General features: G+C 38.8%; 1 protein-coding gene across 1 annotated transcript in view; it reads right to left on the reverse strand.

Moving 5' to 3' along the window:
- Positions 1–14,598, reverse strand: part of LOC136867094 (xylosyl- and glucuronyltransferase LARGE1) — a 145,235-nt gene that overhangs the window by 54,925 nt on the left and 75,712 nt on the right. The window contains exon 9 of the mRNA XM_067144196.2: positions 6,919–7,099. Coding sequence (XP_067000297.1) covers positions 6,919–7,099 — 181 coding nt within the window. The remainder of the gene's footprint in view (positions 1–6,918; positions 7,100–14,598) is intronic.

Raw genomic sequence — 14,598 nt, forward strand, 5'->3', positions numbered from 1 at the left:
ATGTTAAATTATCTTCAATATCATAATCAATCCTACCCGTCTCACTGGAAGGGCAAACCGATGACTATGATCATAATCTATTTGAACAGAATGAAGGGAGAGTTATACAAGAGAGGAAAGGTCCATATGAAGAAATGAACAATGCTTCATTTCAGAGAAAAAGTTCAATTAATAAAGAAAACAGTGAGATATATTTTAGATATACAGTGAAACCTCGATAGTGCATTCTTCATTAACATGTTTTCGCGCTTAGCATGTCATAAATTCGAAGTTCAGATTCTCATTGTATTAAATCTTTATAAAAATACCTCATTTATCATATCACAAAGTAGCACGCGATTTCCAACTCGGGTAAGAGCCGTCACCCAGTTGCGTGAAAAGGCCTTGAATTTCTAAACATCACAGGATAAGTTGCAACTTCGGGAAGCAAACCGTTAGCCTCAGGAATGTTCAATTTTGCTTACCGTTTGGCAGCGAGATTGTTGAATAACACAGTGAGCATGTTTGCACCTGTATTTCGCATTCCATTCAGAAATATATTTTGTATTGAGTGGCACAGTGAAGTGTGGCGAATATTTGTCATGTGATAGCCTATAGTGCATATATGTCTTATAATAACCTAGTTATGGATATGGAAAAAGTCGTTTAATTCCTTATTAATGAAGACAAAATTAAAATCTGACAGAAAATGGACTGGCATCCGCATCCTTAAGTGTGCAGAGGTAGTGGATGTTGAAATTCACAACTTTGAGTTTCGACTTGATCACTCGAGTAGGTCGAAGTTTCGTCAGATTCAACATGGCGGCCAAAATCATTTCTGGCAGTTGCACATGATCGAGTGTAACCTCTAATTCACTGTCTAAGAGTGTGACCAGAAAATAATGTTTAATAACCCACTGATCCAAAATAAAAGGCTTATACATACTAACATTTATTTTAGAAAGAGTGATATCTGCATTAATACTTTGGTATTTTTATTGGCGCCCATACACTTGTTTTCATATTTGTTGTCTGGTGTTTTTCAATTTTCACACCCTTCAGTGCACTGTTGTTATTTTATAAGCCCCAGTGGAAAAAGGTTTTCATATTTGTTCTCTGAAGTTTTTCACACCTTAGAAATCCTTAGAAATGGTAGATATAGTTTTCACTGTACCCACGGATAAACGACGTAAAATGTCCTCATGTCAGAAAAAATCGTGGCTAGTGTTTCTTTGCCTGTTGGATAGGTTTTTTTTTTGTATATTCAGTAGTACGTTTTCTCGCTTAACACCTTCTTTTTCCTCCTCCCCTTCAGAAATGTCTTAACGAGGTTTTTCTGTAATTAGTGAATAATTCCAGCTCCCAACTGGGAGAAACCATCCAATATTGCTGGAAATTACCTTCTAAGTAGTGCTGCTAATCTGTATAACTGCAAGAGTTTCAAGCAGTGAACAGTGATATCTGTGATATCAATGGTATGCCGAGCAAGTTCAGCCTACCCTACTTAGGGGTACGAATTGAAGTAACTTCTTTTTGCTTTGCTTTGCTTTGCTGCATAATATATAAGGCTTCAGATTTCATTGCTTCATTATCATCACAGTTCATTAAACTCCCTCAATATAACAGGAATAAATAGAGGTTATGGAAGGTTTAAAAAATAAATTTAAAAACATTTATCAACTAAGCCTCCATGGCTCAGGCGGCAGTGCGCCGGCCTCTCACCGCTGGGTACCATGGTCCAAATCCCAGTCACTCCATGTGAGATTTGTGCTGGACAAAGCAGAGATGGGACAGGTTTTCCTCCGGTTTTCCCTGTCATTTTTCATTCGAACAACACTCTCCAATATCATCTCATTTCATCTGCCAGTCATTAAATCATTGCCCCAGATGAGTGCGACGGGCTTCGGCAGCCAGTACAATTCCAATTCTCACCACTAGATTGGAGCTTCATTCACTCCATCCCTGACCAAGTCGAATAACTGGAAACAGGCTGTGGATTTCCATTTTCATTTCTCAACTAAATCGAACAAGATAAAATTTCCATACGGGCTAAAATTAAAAACTCTTGCACATCTGAATATTTTGTCATCCTTCCCTTCCATTCTGAAGATTAATTGCAGACCAAATATTACAACAGGGATGCACTGAAACACAACCGACAGATGTCTCATTAGGAATATGCAGCCCCTTGTTCGTCACTTGTTTCGTTGTTTTCTTAATGAAAGGTTCTCCACTGACAGAATAAGTTCTGCACTGTTTAATTTTTAATACAAAACAACGACTATTAACAAAATTCTTAATTAAAGAGTGTCCTAAGACCTTTAATATAAGCCTTCAAACTTTAGAAGTTATTGTACTTCAAAATTTCTGACTAAAGATTTTCGTAGTCTAAATTTGTGATGATGTCACACCTGTAAATATTAATTATGACGAAAATATTCTTTTAAAAACAAAATAGTAACACCATTGCTGTGAAGTATGCCATTTGTTCTCTTGGGATCGGAAGTAAACCCAGGAAGCTAAAAGCACTGAAAGTACAGCTGTTGAATCCATGTGGAGGGGAGCCTATGAGCGCATGTTTTATATGATGTTATCACGTCAAAAGGAGAAAAACTGCAATGCCTATCACTGCTTTCCAAAGTGCCAAAGCAAACATCAACCGTAGCATATTCACACCACCAGTTCTCTAAACGGGAGTCCTTATGGAAACAGTAGCTGCATGCAATTCACAAGAAGAACTTTTTTTAAATGTGTAACCTGCAATATCACTCATCATTATTATTAATTTTCTCTTTCTTTTTACTTCATGCTCCGGATTTCTTTACTTTTATTTGTTGAGCTTTGCTTTCTTTCTTCATTATATGTTCTCCAAATCTGCTACTTAGCTTAGTTATCTTTCATTTTATAACAGAATAGTATATTTCTTTTATATGTATATTATCCTGTAATTTACATGGTTAAGTGTAAGAGAAGGCCACGATTCCTAACTTTGCCACTGTTAAACAAACAAACAAACAAACAAACAAACAAACAAACAAACAAATAAATAAATAAATAAATAAATAAATAAATAAATAAATAAATAAATAAATAAATAAATAAATAAATAAATAAATAAATAAATAAATAAATAAATAAATAAATAAATAAATAAATATAGTAAAACTTCATTAATTCAAAGTCACTGGGATGCAAAAATTGGTCTTCGAATTACAAGATTTCAAATTAACCACCAATGAGTAATTCAGAAATGCCAACTCTTGCCATGCCACAAAATATTCTATGACCCGTTACTGCAACCCTTGATTCACAGTTTAAACCTTTCAAATGCCATGGAAAAATCTATTTCCAAAATGTATCCAACAAGGTGCATTTACAGTATTCATATAATCCACTTCGATAACTCACTGACAAACATAACCCCACGCAACGAAAGAAAAAAAAAAGCATGATTCAAAGACTAGGAGAAATCTATGCTGGTTCCCCTGTCCAAGTCCTTTATTCATTAGATTATTGTACCGTATGCATTTTAGATGTCTTGTACTTGCACGGAAAGTACCCAATGCCCTTAAAACATCGTGGTGTAATGAACTTTCCTATTATGAGGGGAGAAAGTCTCCCGCTTCCGTCTGCATTACAACACAGTAAAGCGACTATCCTTGCACGATTTCCCGCCATGGCACTTCTTTTGTAATTCAGAAACACCAACCCTTGCCGCGTCACAGAGTTTTCTAAGACTCATTAATGCACTCAATCACCTTGATTCACAGTTTAAACCTTTCAAATGCCATGGAAAATCTATTTCTAAACTTGGATAAATCACTGGCAAACATTACCTCACGCAACAAAAGAAAAAAACACACGATTCAAAGACATGGGCAAATTATGCTGGCTCCCCAGCGCAAATACTTTTTTTTTGGATTACTGTACATTTTTGCATTTTTAGATGCCTTGTACTTGCACGTAAAGTCCTTGACGCCCTTAAAACATCGAGGCTTATCAAACTTTCTTATGATGAGGGGAGGAAGTATCTCCCTTCCGTGTACATTGCAACAGAGTACGATTTCCCGACTGGCACTTCTTTTCTTTAAAACCATAAGTCCATTCAGGTTTGGCATTTAAAAAAACAATGCAATTTCATCGGTGTTGACAATATTGTTCGGTGTGTACGAATTGATTATATGAGCCATGCTTTTTTGCCAATTGTTGGCATCACCAGTATTCACGGATTATACTTCTCCGCACACTGCCTGTCACGTGACATTGTGGCATTCCTTAAAACGCTGACTACAAAAGAATTACGATTTTACTTGAACTTAGCAAATATGAAGGACACTGTAGACACACTGAAGTGAGTGAAAGTATGGAAAGCTATCCCAGCATGTTCCAGAAGACGCATTCTATCATGAAGCGGATAAATTTTGAATTTAAATTACTCTGTAAATTTTTTTTTTTTAATTTTATGTAAAGGCAGTTTTGAATTAAAAGTCTGAATTTAGGTAACGGGACCAACATTGTTCTTCGAATAATGAATTATCCGTATTTCGAATTAAACAATTTAAATAACATGCAAAACCGTACCTCATGCTTCCAAGAACATTAATGTATTATGTACAGTTGTAGAAAACAAGTTCCAACACTTTACCACAGTTTTCATGGAAAGTCACTCCCTCAAGAGTGGTAAACATTATACTATGGTAAATCGTCAGTAAACTCAAAATCGAATATGGTGCAACAGAATGTGACTTTATCCTGGTATATTGGTTAGTTTGTTGCACTTAGGAGATGGTAGTTTTGAACTTCACTCTTGGTAGCCCTGGATTTCTGCGGTTTCCTACTTTTACACCATACACATGCAGGAGTTATACCTTAAGCAGACGTGCCAGCTCTCCTGATTTAAGCAGGAGACTCCCGATTTTCATCGTTCTTACCTCCCTCTTAACCTCACTAGTGCTTTAACCACATGATGAAAAATACTGTCAGTAGTCGTGTGGTAAACATTAATTAGATCACCAGGAACTAACTGAAATGTTCTGGTACGAAACACTCGTAGGACACACAACTACTATAATTTGGAAGATACAACAAAATTAAGACAGGAATTAAGCTGTAAGTGATCTCAAAGTAGATTTAGAAGGAAAGTAAAGGATTCCTTTCTAAGACTGAACGTTCCTTACACTCTCTCCACGTGCACATCATACGGCTCTCGCCTTTCATGCACTGTACGCACTATTACATTTCCCATCGTTTTCTGCGTTGAGATCATCAATATAATCTGTCTTCCTGTCATATACGACACGATATTTTCAACAGTCAACAAGTCTAAACCTAGCTTACTACATGCACGAAGTGAGAGTAACTTTTTTTTTCTGCTAGTTGCTTTACATTGCACCGACACAGATAGGTCTTATGGCGATGATGGGACGGAGAAGGCCTAGAAATGGGAAAGAAGTGGCCGTGGCCTTAATTAAGGGGAAACCATGGAATGGGAAACCATAAAAAACCATCTTCAGGGCTGCTGACAGTGGGGTTCGAACCCACTATATCCCGGATGCGAGCTCACAACTGCGCGCTCCTAACTGCACGGCCAACTCACCCGGTTTAGAGTAAATACTAACCTATATTCGTGTTTCAAAGATATGAGCTTCATTGATATTTCCGTATTGAACTGAGATCACAGAGATGAGATATCTATTAGGTTCTACCTATTCAATACTAATTATGTGTTGATGTTACCAATAACTTTTATTCAACTGGGGACCTGTTTCGATACATAAAATGTCATCATTAGCCATAAAATTAATCACAAATATATAAGCAAAGTCATAATAACCAAAACTATTGTGGATATATATTGAAAAATAAATCTTAACACATGGTGCGAATGGACGGTTAAAGATTTTTAATGATCATATTTCAATATATAGCCATAATAGTTTTGGTTATTATGTCTTTGCTTACAATTTTGTGATTAATTTTATGGCTGATGATGACATTTTATGGGTCAAAACAGGTCCCAAGTTGAATAAAAGTTATTAGTAACATCAACACGTAATTAGTATTGAATAGATGGAACCTAATAGATATCTCATCTCTATATTTGTGTGTTATTTACTTCTTCAGTAATATACTACAAGATGGTGCTCTTCAACATTTTACTCTTGTAGTAATTTAGTCCAGGAGTATCTGAAAGGACTAAAATACTTCGGAAGTAATTTACTCTCGTATGGAAGTCGCCAAATGCTGACTTCAAGAGTACTTTACTACAGAAGTAGAACTTACTCTTGGTTGGTGCACGCCACCCTTAGCCTTTGAAGATCCCTCTTCTCCACAAGGAAGTGGTTTCCCATTCTAATTTTCCCTAGAGAGGATGGGTTGCCTCATCCACCATTTTTGCCATTCCGAAGGTCTCCTTCTCTGCCTAAGATGTTGTTAAGGTCTTCACCCGTACCCCTGGTCATGGGTTCCACGTTATACCCCGTGAGACTGGGTCCTTGCCTGAACTTAACTCTCCTTCACACCAGCCTACTGATGCGGAGGATACCCACCCCCGCAACGCGGATGCGCCAGACAAGAATTACTCAAGAGTATTTCACAAAGAATAAAATCAAATCTTATTCACCCCAAATGAGATATAAATACTCAGGTACAAAATCAAAGATAGAAATTATAGAAATTACCAAAACAGATTAATGAGGATGATGTCTTCATTGTGTGTAAGCTATATCATCTGCTTTCCTGGTTGGTTAGATAATTTCTCTCTTACTTATAGATATAGGAAGGGATTAAAGCTGGGAGAAGTAGCATATATAGCCTTAATTCAGGTATAGCCCTGCCATTTTAAAAGTGAAAAACCATGGAAAACAGAACTTCGGGGCAGCTGATAGCAGGGTTTTAATCCTAATTTGAAAAATGGATGGAAAATCCTTAATAACCTACCTTCCCAGTGTTTGCACAATGCTTCCACCATTTGCAATCTGTCCATAGAAAGCTGGGCCACAAGAGTGACATCAAACCCATCTGGAGAAGGTTCATACTCATAATCTAAGAAGTAGAGGTGTGTACGAAGGCTGTTGACTCTCGCTCTACGAAATTCATAACATGGATCTTCTTCATTTAACTGAAAAATCACATTAAGATTAACCAAACTTCACCCTCCTGCATAGAATGAAAGACAAGCTAACAAAAGTTAACTAACTCAACAACAAGGTTGTAAACATCTCTTCATATCATATTCACAGAAATACATCAAATCAAAATGTACTTTATTTCTGCAAAACAAAGAGCTGAGAAAACATGCTGGGTCTCAAGCCTATGAAGGAAGAATTTCACAAGTAATGACAATCTGAACCTAGAACATAGTATAATAAACTATTCTTAGATGGAGGATGTACGAGATCCGTATCGATGCAAAGATAAGCCACATATTTTATCCAAATTTGTATTATGGAAATTTCAGGAACAGCTAACAAGTATGACATTATAAAACTGTCCTTAGCAATAAGCCATTGCATCATATATACCAGTTAATTCAAACATAGTACTCATTCTTTAATTTGAAACATAGCAACACATGCCAGTAGCACCTGGAAACAAGAAGTGAAAAGGGGTATATGATAAAGTGTATTGTAACAATAGAAATTTTTATCTCATCATTCATGACTCTTATTGATCTCGTGAACAGTTCTTTGTTACCAAGTGAATGTAGTGGAAAACATTATGTTAATAATGTTTCGTTTCCACTGCTATTAACTATCGCTTTGAGCGAAAAAGCATCAATAAGCTTGGGAATTCAGAGTAGCTATGTTGCAAGTTTCAGACTGACAAATGTGCATTATACTAAAAGCACAAGTAATTATGAGACCCAAAAAGTTATAGGTTGAAGGAATCTAATGTCCGACACCCTACAGCATCACAACAAGAATAAATAGCTTCCATTTCAATGAAGAGTGATAATAATTTATTTTACATTTTATGGCCTTCACTGGACCACTTTAGTCAATTATACAATGATTTTTCGATTTTCTCTCAGCCCAGGACTTCTTCATTCTCTCGGATCTTGATTTTCTCTCCTCGTCTGAAATCACTCCTCCCTTGGTTTGTCTGTTGATCATGGTCTGTAGTTGGATGTCTATGTTTTTGAGTGTCTAGATTCTGCAGGTCTTGTTTTTTAAATCCTGTAATCATCATCATCGTCGTCGTCGTCGTCGTCGTCGTCGTCGTCATCTGCTCCAAGAACAGTTTCCTTGTTAATACACTTGTTTTCTGAACATTTTCCATAAGAAAAGATGAATGTGTCGAATGATAATTTTGAAGTAATCGAAATCGACTTTCAACCTATTAGGTCGTGTTACGTACATTTAGTACGCGTTGAAGAGATGTTAAGTACAGAACGAAAATAGCCAACCGGACACCAGTGGGATCCAAACCCACAACCTTCTGATTTCGCTTCAGTTGCTCTACCAAGTGAGCTATGGTGGCCTAGGCCATCTCTGTTCTGTTGGAAAGGATGTAAGCTACAGGTCTGGCACTACTGCCATTACACAGGTATGCCGGACCCTCCAAATTGATAACTGGGAAGAGTGGGCTCAAGATCAAAAAGGATGGAAAAGGATTTTGAGATCGGCACAGGAAATTCACGTCCCTCAGAGGCCTACGGAGTGAGTATCTAAAACAAATGACCAAAAATTTTTCAACATTTGGTGAGTAAAGTACGAGCCTTAAGTCACACCCATATCACTTCAAGTCTTCTCATTACAATAATATAGTGTGTAATATGAGGTCAAAAAATGAATGGTAATTTAACATAATGGTCACTACTATCATATTTTTTAAACATTTGCTCAAAATAGATAGATTCTGTTTCAACAAGGAGATTGCCTCCGAGTTTCAGACATCAGCTGAAAGTGAATTCCACAGTCGGGACCCAGTCACAAGGAAGAATCTACTGTACTCAAGGAGCAGTTGATGAAAATAGTGAGGAAAGAGCCAGATCAAGTGTTAAAAATATGATTTTCATTCAGAGTTCTCTACATCAACGTCAGTAAAAGAAACTCCAGTCCCTCATCAGGTTTTAGCCAGGAAGAAGCTTTGCATATAGAGGTTACAAGAGTACCAAGACCAGAGTTTAATGCTTGTTGTAGTTCCACAGTTTATTCACGAACTGCGTCAATGAAGACGATGTTGCAAAAGACCAGTGTTCATGAAATCAGAGTTTTAAGGTGTATCTCTAAAAGAAGTATAATGTTACCATTAATTCTATTGCTGACTAGTTGGCTACAATGCTGGAACAGAAGTACAACCCAGAGCTCCCCATAGACCTCATTGTGAGAGTTCAAGAAAATGTATGTATTTCTCCGAATCCACGACAACCCTCACTTTTTCCTTCAAAAAAATTAAATCAGGTTTAAAAAGTGCTTTGTGAAATTATAATTTTATGCATTACAAATTTCAAATTTAATTTGAAAAATAATATAAACACACACAAGTACCATGTAAATTCTACCTAATATCCTAATTATTTTCATTTGGGGTATATTGTACTGCCTTTGAAAGTATAAGGAATTCCTATTCGCAAACCTGCATTCGTATCGCATCTCGTGTTGTGGCCATTCTGACCTTGCGTTTATCGCACACATACCTCACAATTTCATGTTGCGGGCTACTGGATGCCTTTCTCGTACAGTACACATTTTTTGACTACCACTGTCTTTATGCCAATGCCAAATATTGGCTTTAGTTATGCCGTATTTTCCTACGGCTGCACATTCTTTATTTCCGCATGTTTAATAACCATTAATTTAAAACTGTCATTATAATATTGAAGAAAACCTGTTGGAAATTTGTTGTCGGAAGTGTTTCTATAATACGACGATCCATCACAAAAGTATTCCTGTTGTCCATAAAACTCTTACTAAGCGTTAGGTACAACAGGTTGCCACTAGATGCACATCTTGTTTGCCAGCTTTGGTCAGTTTCAGCGGCTCGTGATGTACAATATAATAAAGGCAAGGACGCTGAAAGTCAACAAGTTTTGTGCGCCATGATGGGCCATTCCGCCATTGCATTTTTTGTGCATATAGGCCTACCTCACAATTTCATCTTCGAGTTCTGTAAAGCATCCTTGTTGAGAGCCACTGAATGCAGTGTTTTTGTATAGTACACATTTTTAAGCTCTCTTCAGCTTCACACTAACACCGAACACTGGCTTCAGTTATGCCATACTTTCTTGCGGCTACACAAATTATTCTTCATTTCCACATGTTCAATAACCATTAACTTAAAATTGGCATCATAATATCAATAAGAACCTGTCAAAAATTTGCCAGCAATACCTGTTCCACGTGTCTCTACAATACGACGATCCATCGCGAAAATATTTCTGCTGTCTATAAAATGGTTAATTTTACTAAGTGCCAGGTACAGCAGACGTGTCATAACTCTGTCACTGAGTAACCTTGGACTTTCTAAGAGTTCTAAAGATTGCATCCTTGCTATTCCAATTTAAATGACATTTCCTGTGCAGCTAGGGCTCGGAAATACGGTACTTTATGGTCGAACTTGTAATTAGCTCACGAGAGTACCATAGGCCTAATATTTTGATGTCATTCTGCGGACTTGAGAAACGTTTTTGTAGAGGCTAGTAGAATGTCATTCTCTCTTCACTATTTTCCGAGAAGCAGTGACGTTACACAGAGGCACTGTACAATCGACTGCTGCAGCTAGCGAAAGACGCAGACATTGAAGGTAGAGTTTTGTGCATGTGCAGAGGTGTGAAGGGAACCAGCATGGTTTCCGTGGTAGCTGCCAGTGGTGTTCATTATAGTTACGTCACAAATGCAAGACGGCCTGATTTTTCACATGAAATTCTGAAAGAAAAAAAATGATGTCTTGGATTCGGAGAAATACAGTAGTTGCAAGTGATAAATATCATTATGGATCTGTACTGAAGATACTATATGTAGGATGCTAATTAGTTTATAATATCACCTATTCAATACATTAAAATTTTAAACAATTAGGAATTTATCATTATTTCCATATGAGACATGCTTTGCCTTTCATTGAAGGCATCATCAGTATTTGCCTATTTTATTCCTGTGTTCAGAAACGTAGGCTTTTAAGATATAAATCTGTTTTAGGTTCCTTTAAGCTAGATTTAGTTGGTTTTATTGTGCCTATAAATGCCTATTTCAGGGGTTTGTGCCTATTTGGAGTATAATTGCCTATTTGAATGTATTTTAAAGAAGCCAATTTTCCTCCCGTACATTATATTGTAATTGATGTGCTCGACAGTATTATCTTCTCATTTCTCAAGATCCGTTTACCCCACGAACAAAAATGGGATTTCTTGGAAGTCACCAGAAATAGTTCTTGGGAAATTTCCGTCAAGAGAAACAAGGAACAATTTGACCTCGAAGCCTTTAACCCCTCCAACCTTCTAAGACATATGCGAGAACCAATCAACGTCAAACCTTTATACCTCCTACTCGATGTGAACTGTTGTATGCGTACGCTTTATCTTCGAACGTATTGTGATTTATTGTGAAGAAGAAGGGTGTCGGTGGCAATGCTCGAAGAAAAATCATCGGGCGAGTTGGATGTGCGCTTAAGGGCGCGCAGCTGTGAGCTTGCATCCGGGAGATAGTGGTTCGAGCCCCACTGTCGGCAGTCCTGAAAGCGGTTTTCCGTGGTTTTCCATTTTCACACCAGGAAAATGCTGGAGCTGTACCTTAATTAAGGCCACGGTTGCTTCCTTCCCACTCCCAGGCCTTTCCCATCCCATCGTCCCCATACAACCTATTTGTGTCGGCGTGACATAAAAAAATGTAATTGCAAAGAAAAATCGTCGAAGTCCTACTGGCTGAAGCAGTGGATCACAGGGGATCCCAATTTCACTACGGATGGAAAGGTACTCTTCTGCCAAGCTTGGTAAGTTTGTTTGTTCCTTTTATCTATTTTTGTGACTGAACTTCGATCGCATTTCATTGTAGCATTTATAGGCCTATTAATTTATGTATTGTGGAAAATTATTTTGATGCAATGCTGTATCAGTCGTGAACTTTAAATAATATATTGCTAAAATGTAAATAATCATTTTATTACTGAACGAGGAGTTAGAACGCCGATGGTCTCTTGTCACAGAGTGGATGAAAATTAAAAATCGGTAATTTGAACTCCGAATCAATTCCCGCAGAAACAGAGATTTACAACTGAAATATTTTCTTTCTGTTTTTCTTTCTTTCTTTCTTTCTTAATCTGTTTACCCTGCAGGGTAGGTTTTTCCCTCGAACTCAGCGAAGGATCCTACCTCTACCATGTCAAGGGCAGTGTCCTGGAGCGTGAGACTTTGGGTCGGGAAATACAACCGGGGAGGAGGACTAGAACCTTTCCCAGACAGCCTCACCTTCTATGCTGAACAAGGGCCTTGTGAAGGCATGGAAAGATTGGAAGGGACAGGCAAAGAAGAGAGAAGGAAGTGGCCGCGTCTTTAAGTTAGGTACCATCCTGGCATTTTCCTGACGAGAAGTGGGCAACCACAGAAAACCACTTCGAGGATGGCTGAGGTGGGATTTTTTTTGTTAGCGGCTTTACATCGCACCGACACAGATAGGTCTTATGGCAACGATGGGATAGGAAAGGTCTAGGAGTTGGAAGGAAGCGGCCGTGGCCTTAATTCAGGTACAGCCCCAACATTAGCCTGGTGAGAAAATGGGAAACCATGGAAAATTATATTCAGGGCTGCCAACAGTGGGATTCGAACCCACTATCTCCCGGATGCAAGCTCACAGCTGCGCGCCCCTAACCGCACAGCCAACTCGCCCGATGATGTGGGAATCAAACCCATCTCTACTCAGTTGACCTCCCAAGGCTTAGTGGACCCCGTTCCAGCCGTCGTGCCACTTTTCAAATTTCGTGGCAGAGCCGGGAATCGAACCCGGGCCTACGTTGGTGGCGGCTAATCACGCTAACTACTGCACCACAGAAGCGGACTACAACTGAATTGTAATTTTTAAATATCGTGAGAAACTTTCACCAGCGCAATGTATAGGCTCTAGTGAACTCTGTTACGCTTCCGCTATGCCTTTGCGAAACATAGGTTGAAGATCGAATGCAGTGCAGCTAGGACGATGTCACAGAGGCTAGACATACAAGATGGCATGGCTTGGACGATGTCACAGCGTGTTTAACAAGGCTACAAAGACTATCTTTACAAGACCAGGCCAGTGGAAAGACTGTTGGTCTGGAGTGGTGAGGTCTGGTTAGTACCCGTTGGTCTGAGGGGGGGGGCAAGAATAGAGAGTATGGGGTGCGTAAGCTCTAGCATCCCATCTAGAGATTTGCTAAATTGTGACGAAAAGTAAGTTTATGGGCGCATGCCACGACAATTTCAAATCACGCGGTTTTCTAATTTTCAACGAGGGTGGCAGCCTTCTGGGGACACATGATGCAGGATCTATTGCAAGCAACAGAAAATAGTCTTCATTACAGCTGGCCCGGCTGACCAAAGCAGGCGAATAGCAACATATAAAATCTGAGATTTACAGTGCCTCCGTTTTAATTCTTCTATATAAGTAAGAATACTGCTAGAGGCAGCTTGGTGAGTTTCTGGCAAGCATATAGGAAGAATATCTCCTCTACGCTACTCAGGTACCGTTTTGCGTCATTTTTATGATTTTTTTCACCCGATGAATTCGACAGGAACCTGCCAGTTTATAACTGAACATTTTTGAGGACATATTTCCATGTAAATTACAAATTCTTGTTCCTACTTTAAAGTTTTGTACTTCTAGAAACATCACCTCTAATAGTCTTTCTCTTTTTTTTTTATGAAACAAATGCATGTTTATACTGTCCGACTTGTTGGCTGAATGGTCAGTGTACTGGCCTTCGGTTCACAGGGTCCCGTGTTCATTTCCCGGTTGGGTCGGAGATTGTAAGCTTAATTGGTTAATTCCAATGGCTCTGGGGCTGGGTGTGCGTGGCGTATTCAGCATTAGAAATCATCCTAGGTAGGGCCCTCATTTGCACAGACATGCAGGTCGCCTAATAGGCCGTCTACGAGGAAAAGATCCGCGCCAGGTCACGCAGGAGGCCATACGCCATTATTATGTTTATACTAAGCATTACTGCCAATTAGCCCAGCTGTAGGATTATTTTTGCTAGGGGCTTTACGTCGCACCGACACAGATAGGTCTTATGGCGATGATGGGATAGGAAAGGCCTAGGAGTTGGAAGGAAGCGGCCGTGGCCTTAATTAAGGTACAGCCCCAGCATTTGCCTGGTGTGAAAATGGGAAACCACGGAAAACCATCTTCAGGGCTGCCGATAGTGGGATTCGAACCTACTATCTCCCGGATGCAAGCTCACAGCCGCGCGCCTCTACGCGCACGGCCAACTCGCCCGGTACTGTAGGATTATAAGAACATCGTAATTTAAGGCAATTTTATTATGTTTCAGATCAAATGTGAAAAAATACTATATAGATCAACATAGAAATACTGCAATGCATTTGACATGAGTACAGAAAGCGTTGTCATCGCAGCTTGACTACCAGTCCACTGTGAACAGCGACCAACAACAATTTTCTATAGGCCTGTGCACTGCAATGATGGGAGC

This window comes from Anabrus simplex, chromosome 3, assembly GCF_040414725.1.
Source record: "Anabrus simplex isolate iqAnaSimp1 chromosome 3, ASM4041472v1, whole genome shotgun sequence".
NCBI classification, from domain to species: domain Eukaryota; kingdom Metazoa; phylum Arthropoda; class Insecta; order Orthoptera; family Tettigoniidae; genus Anabrus; species Anabrus simplex.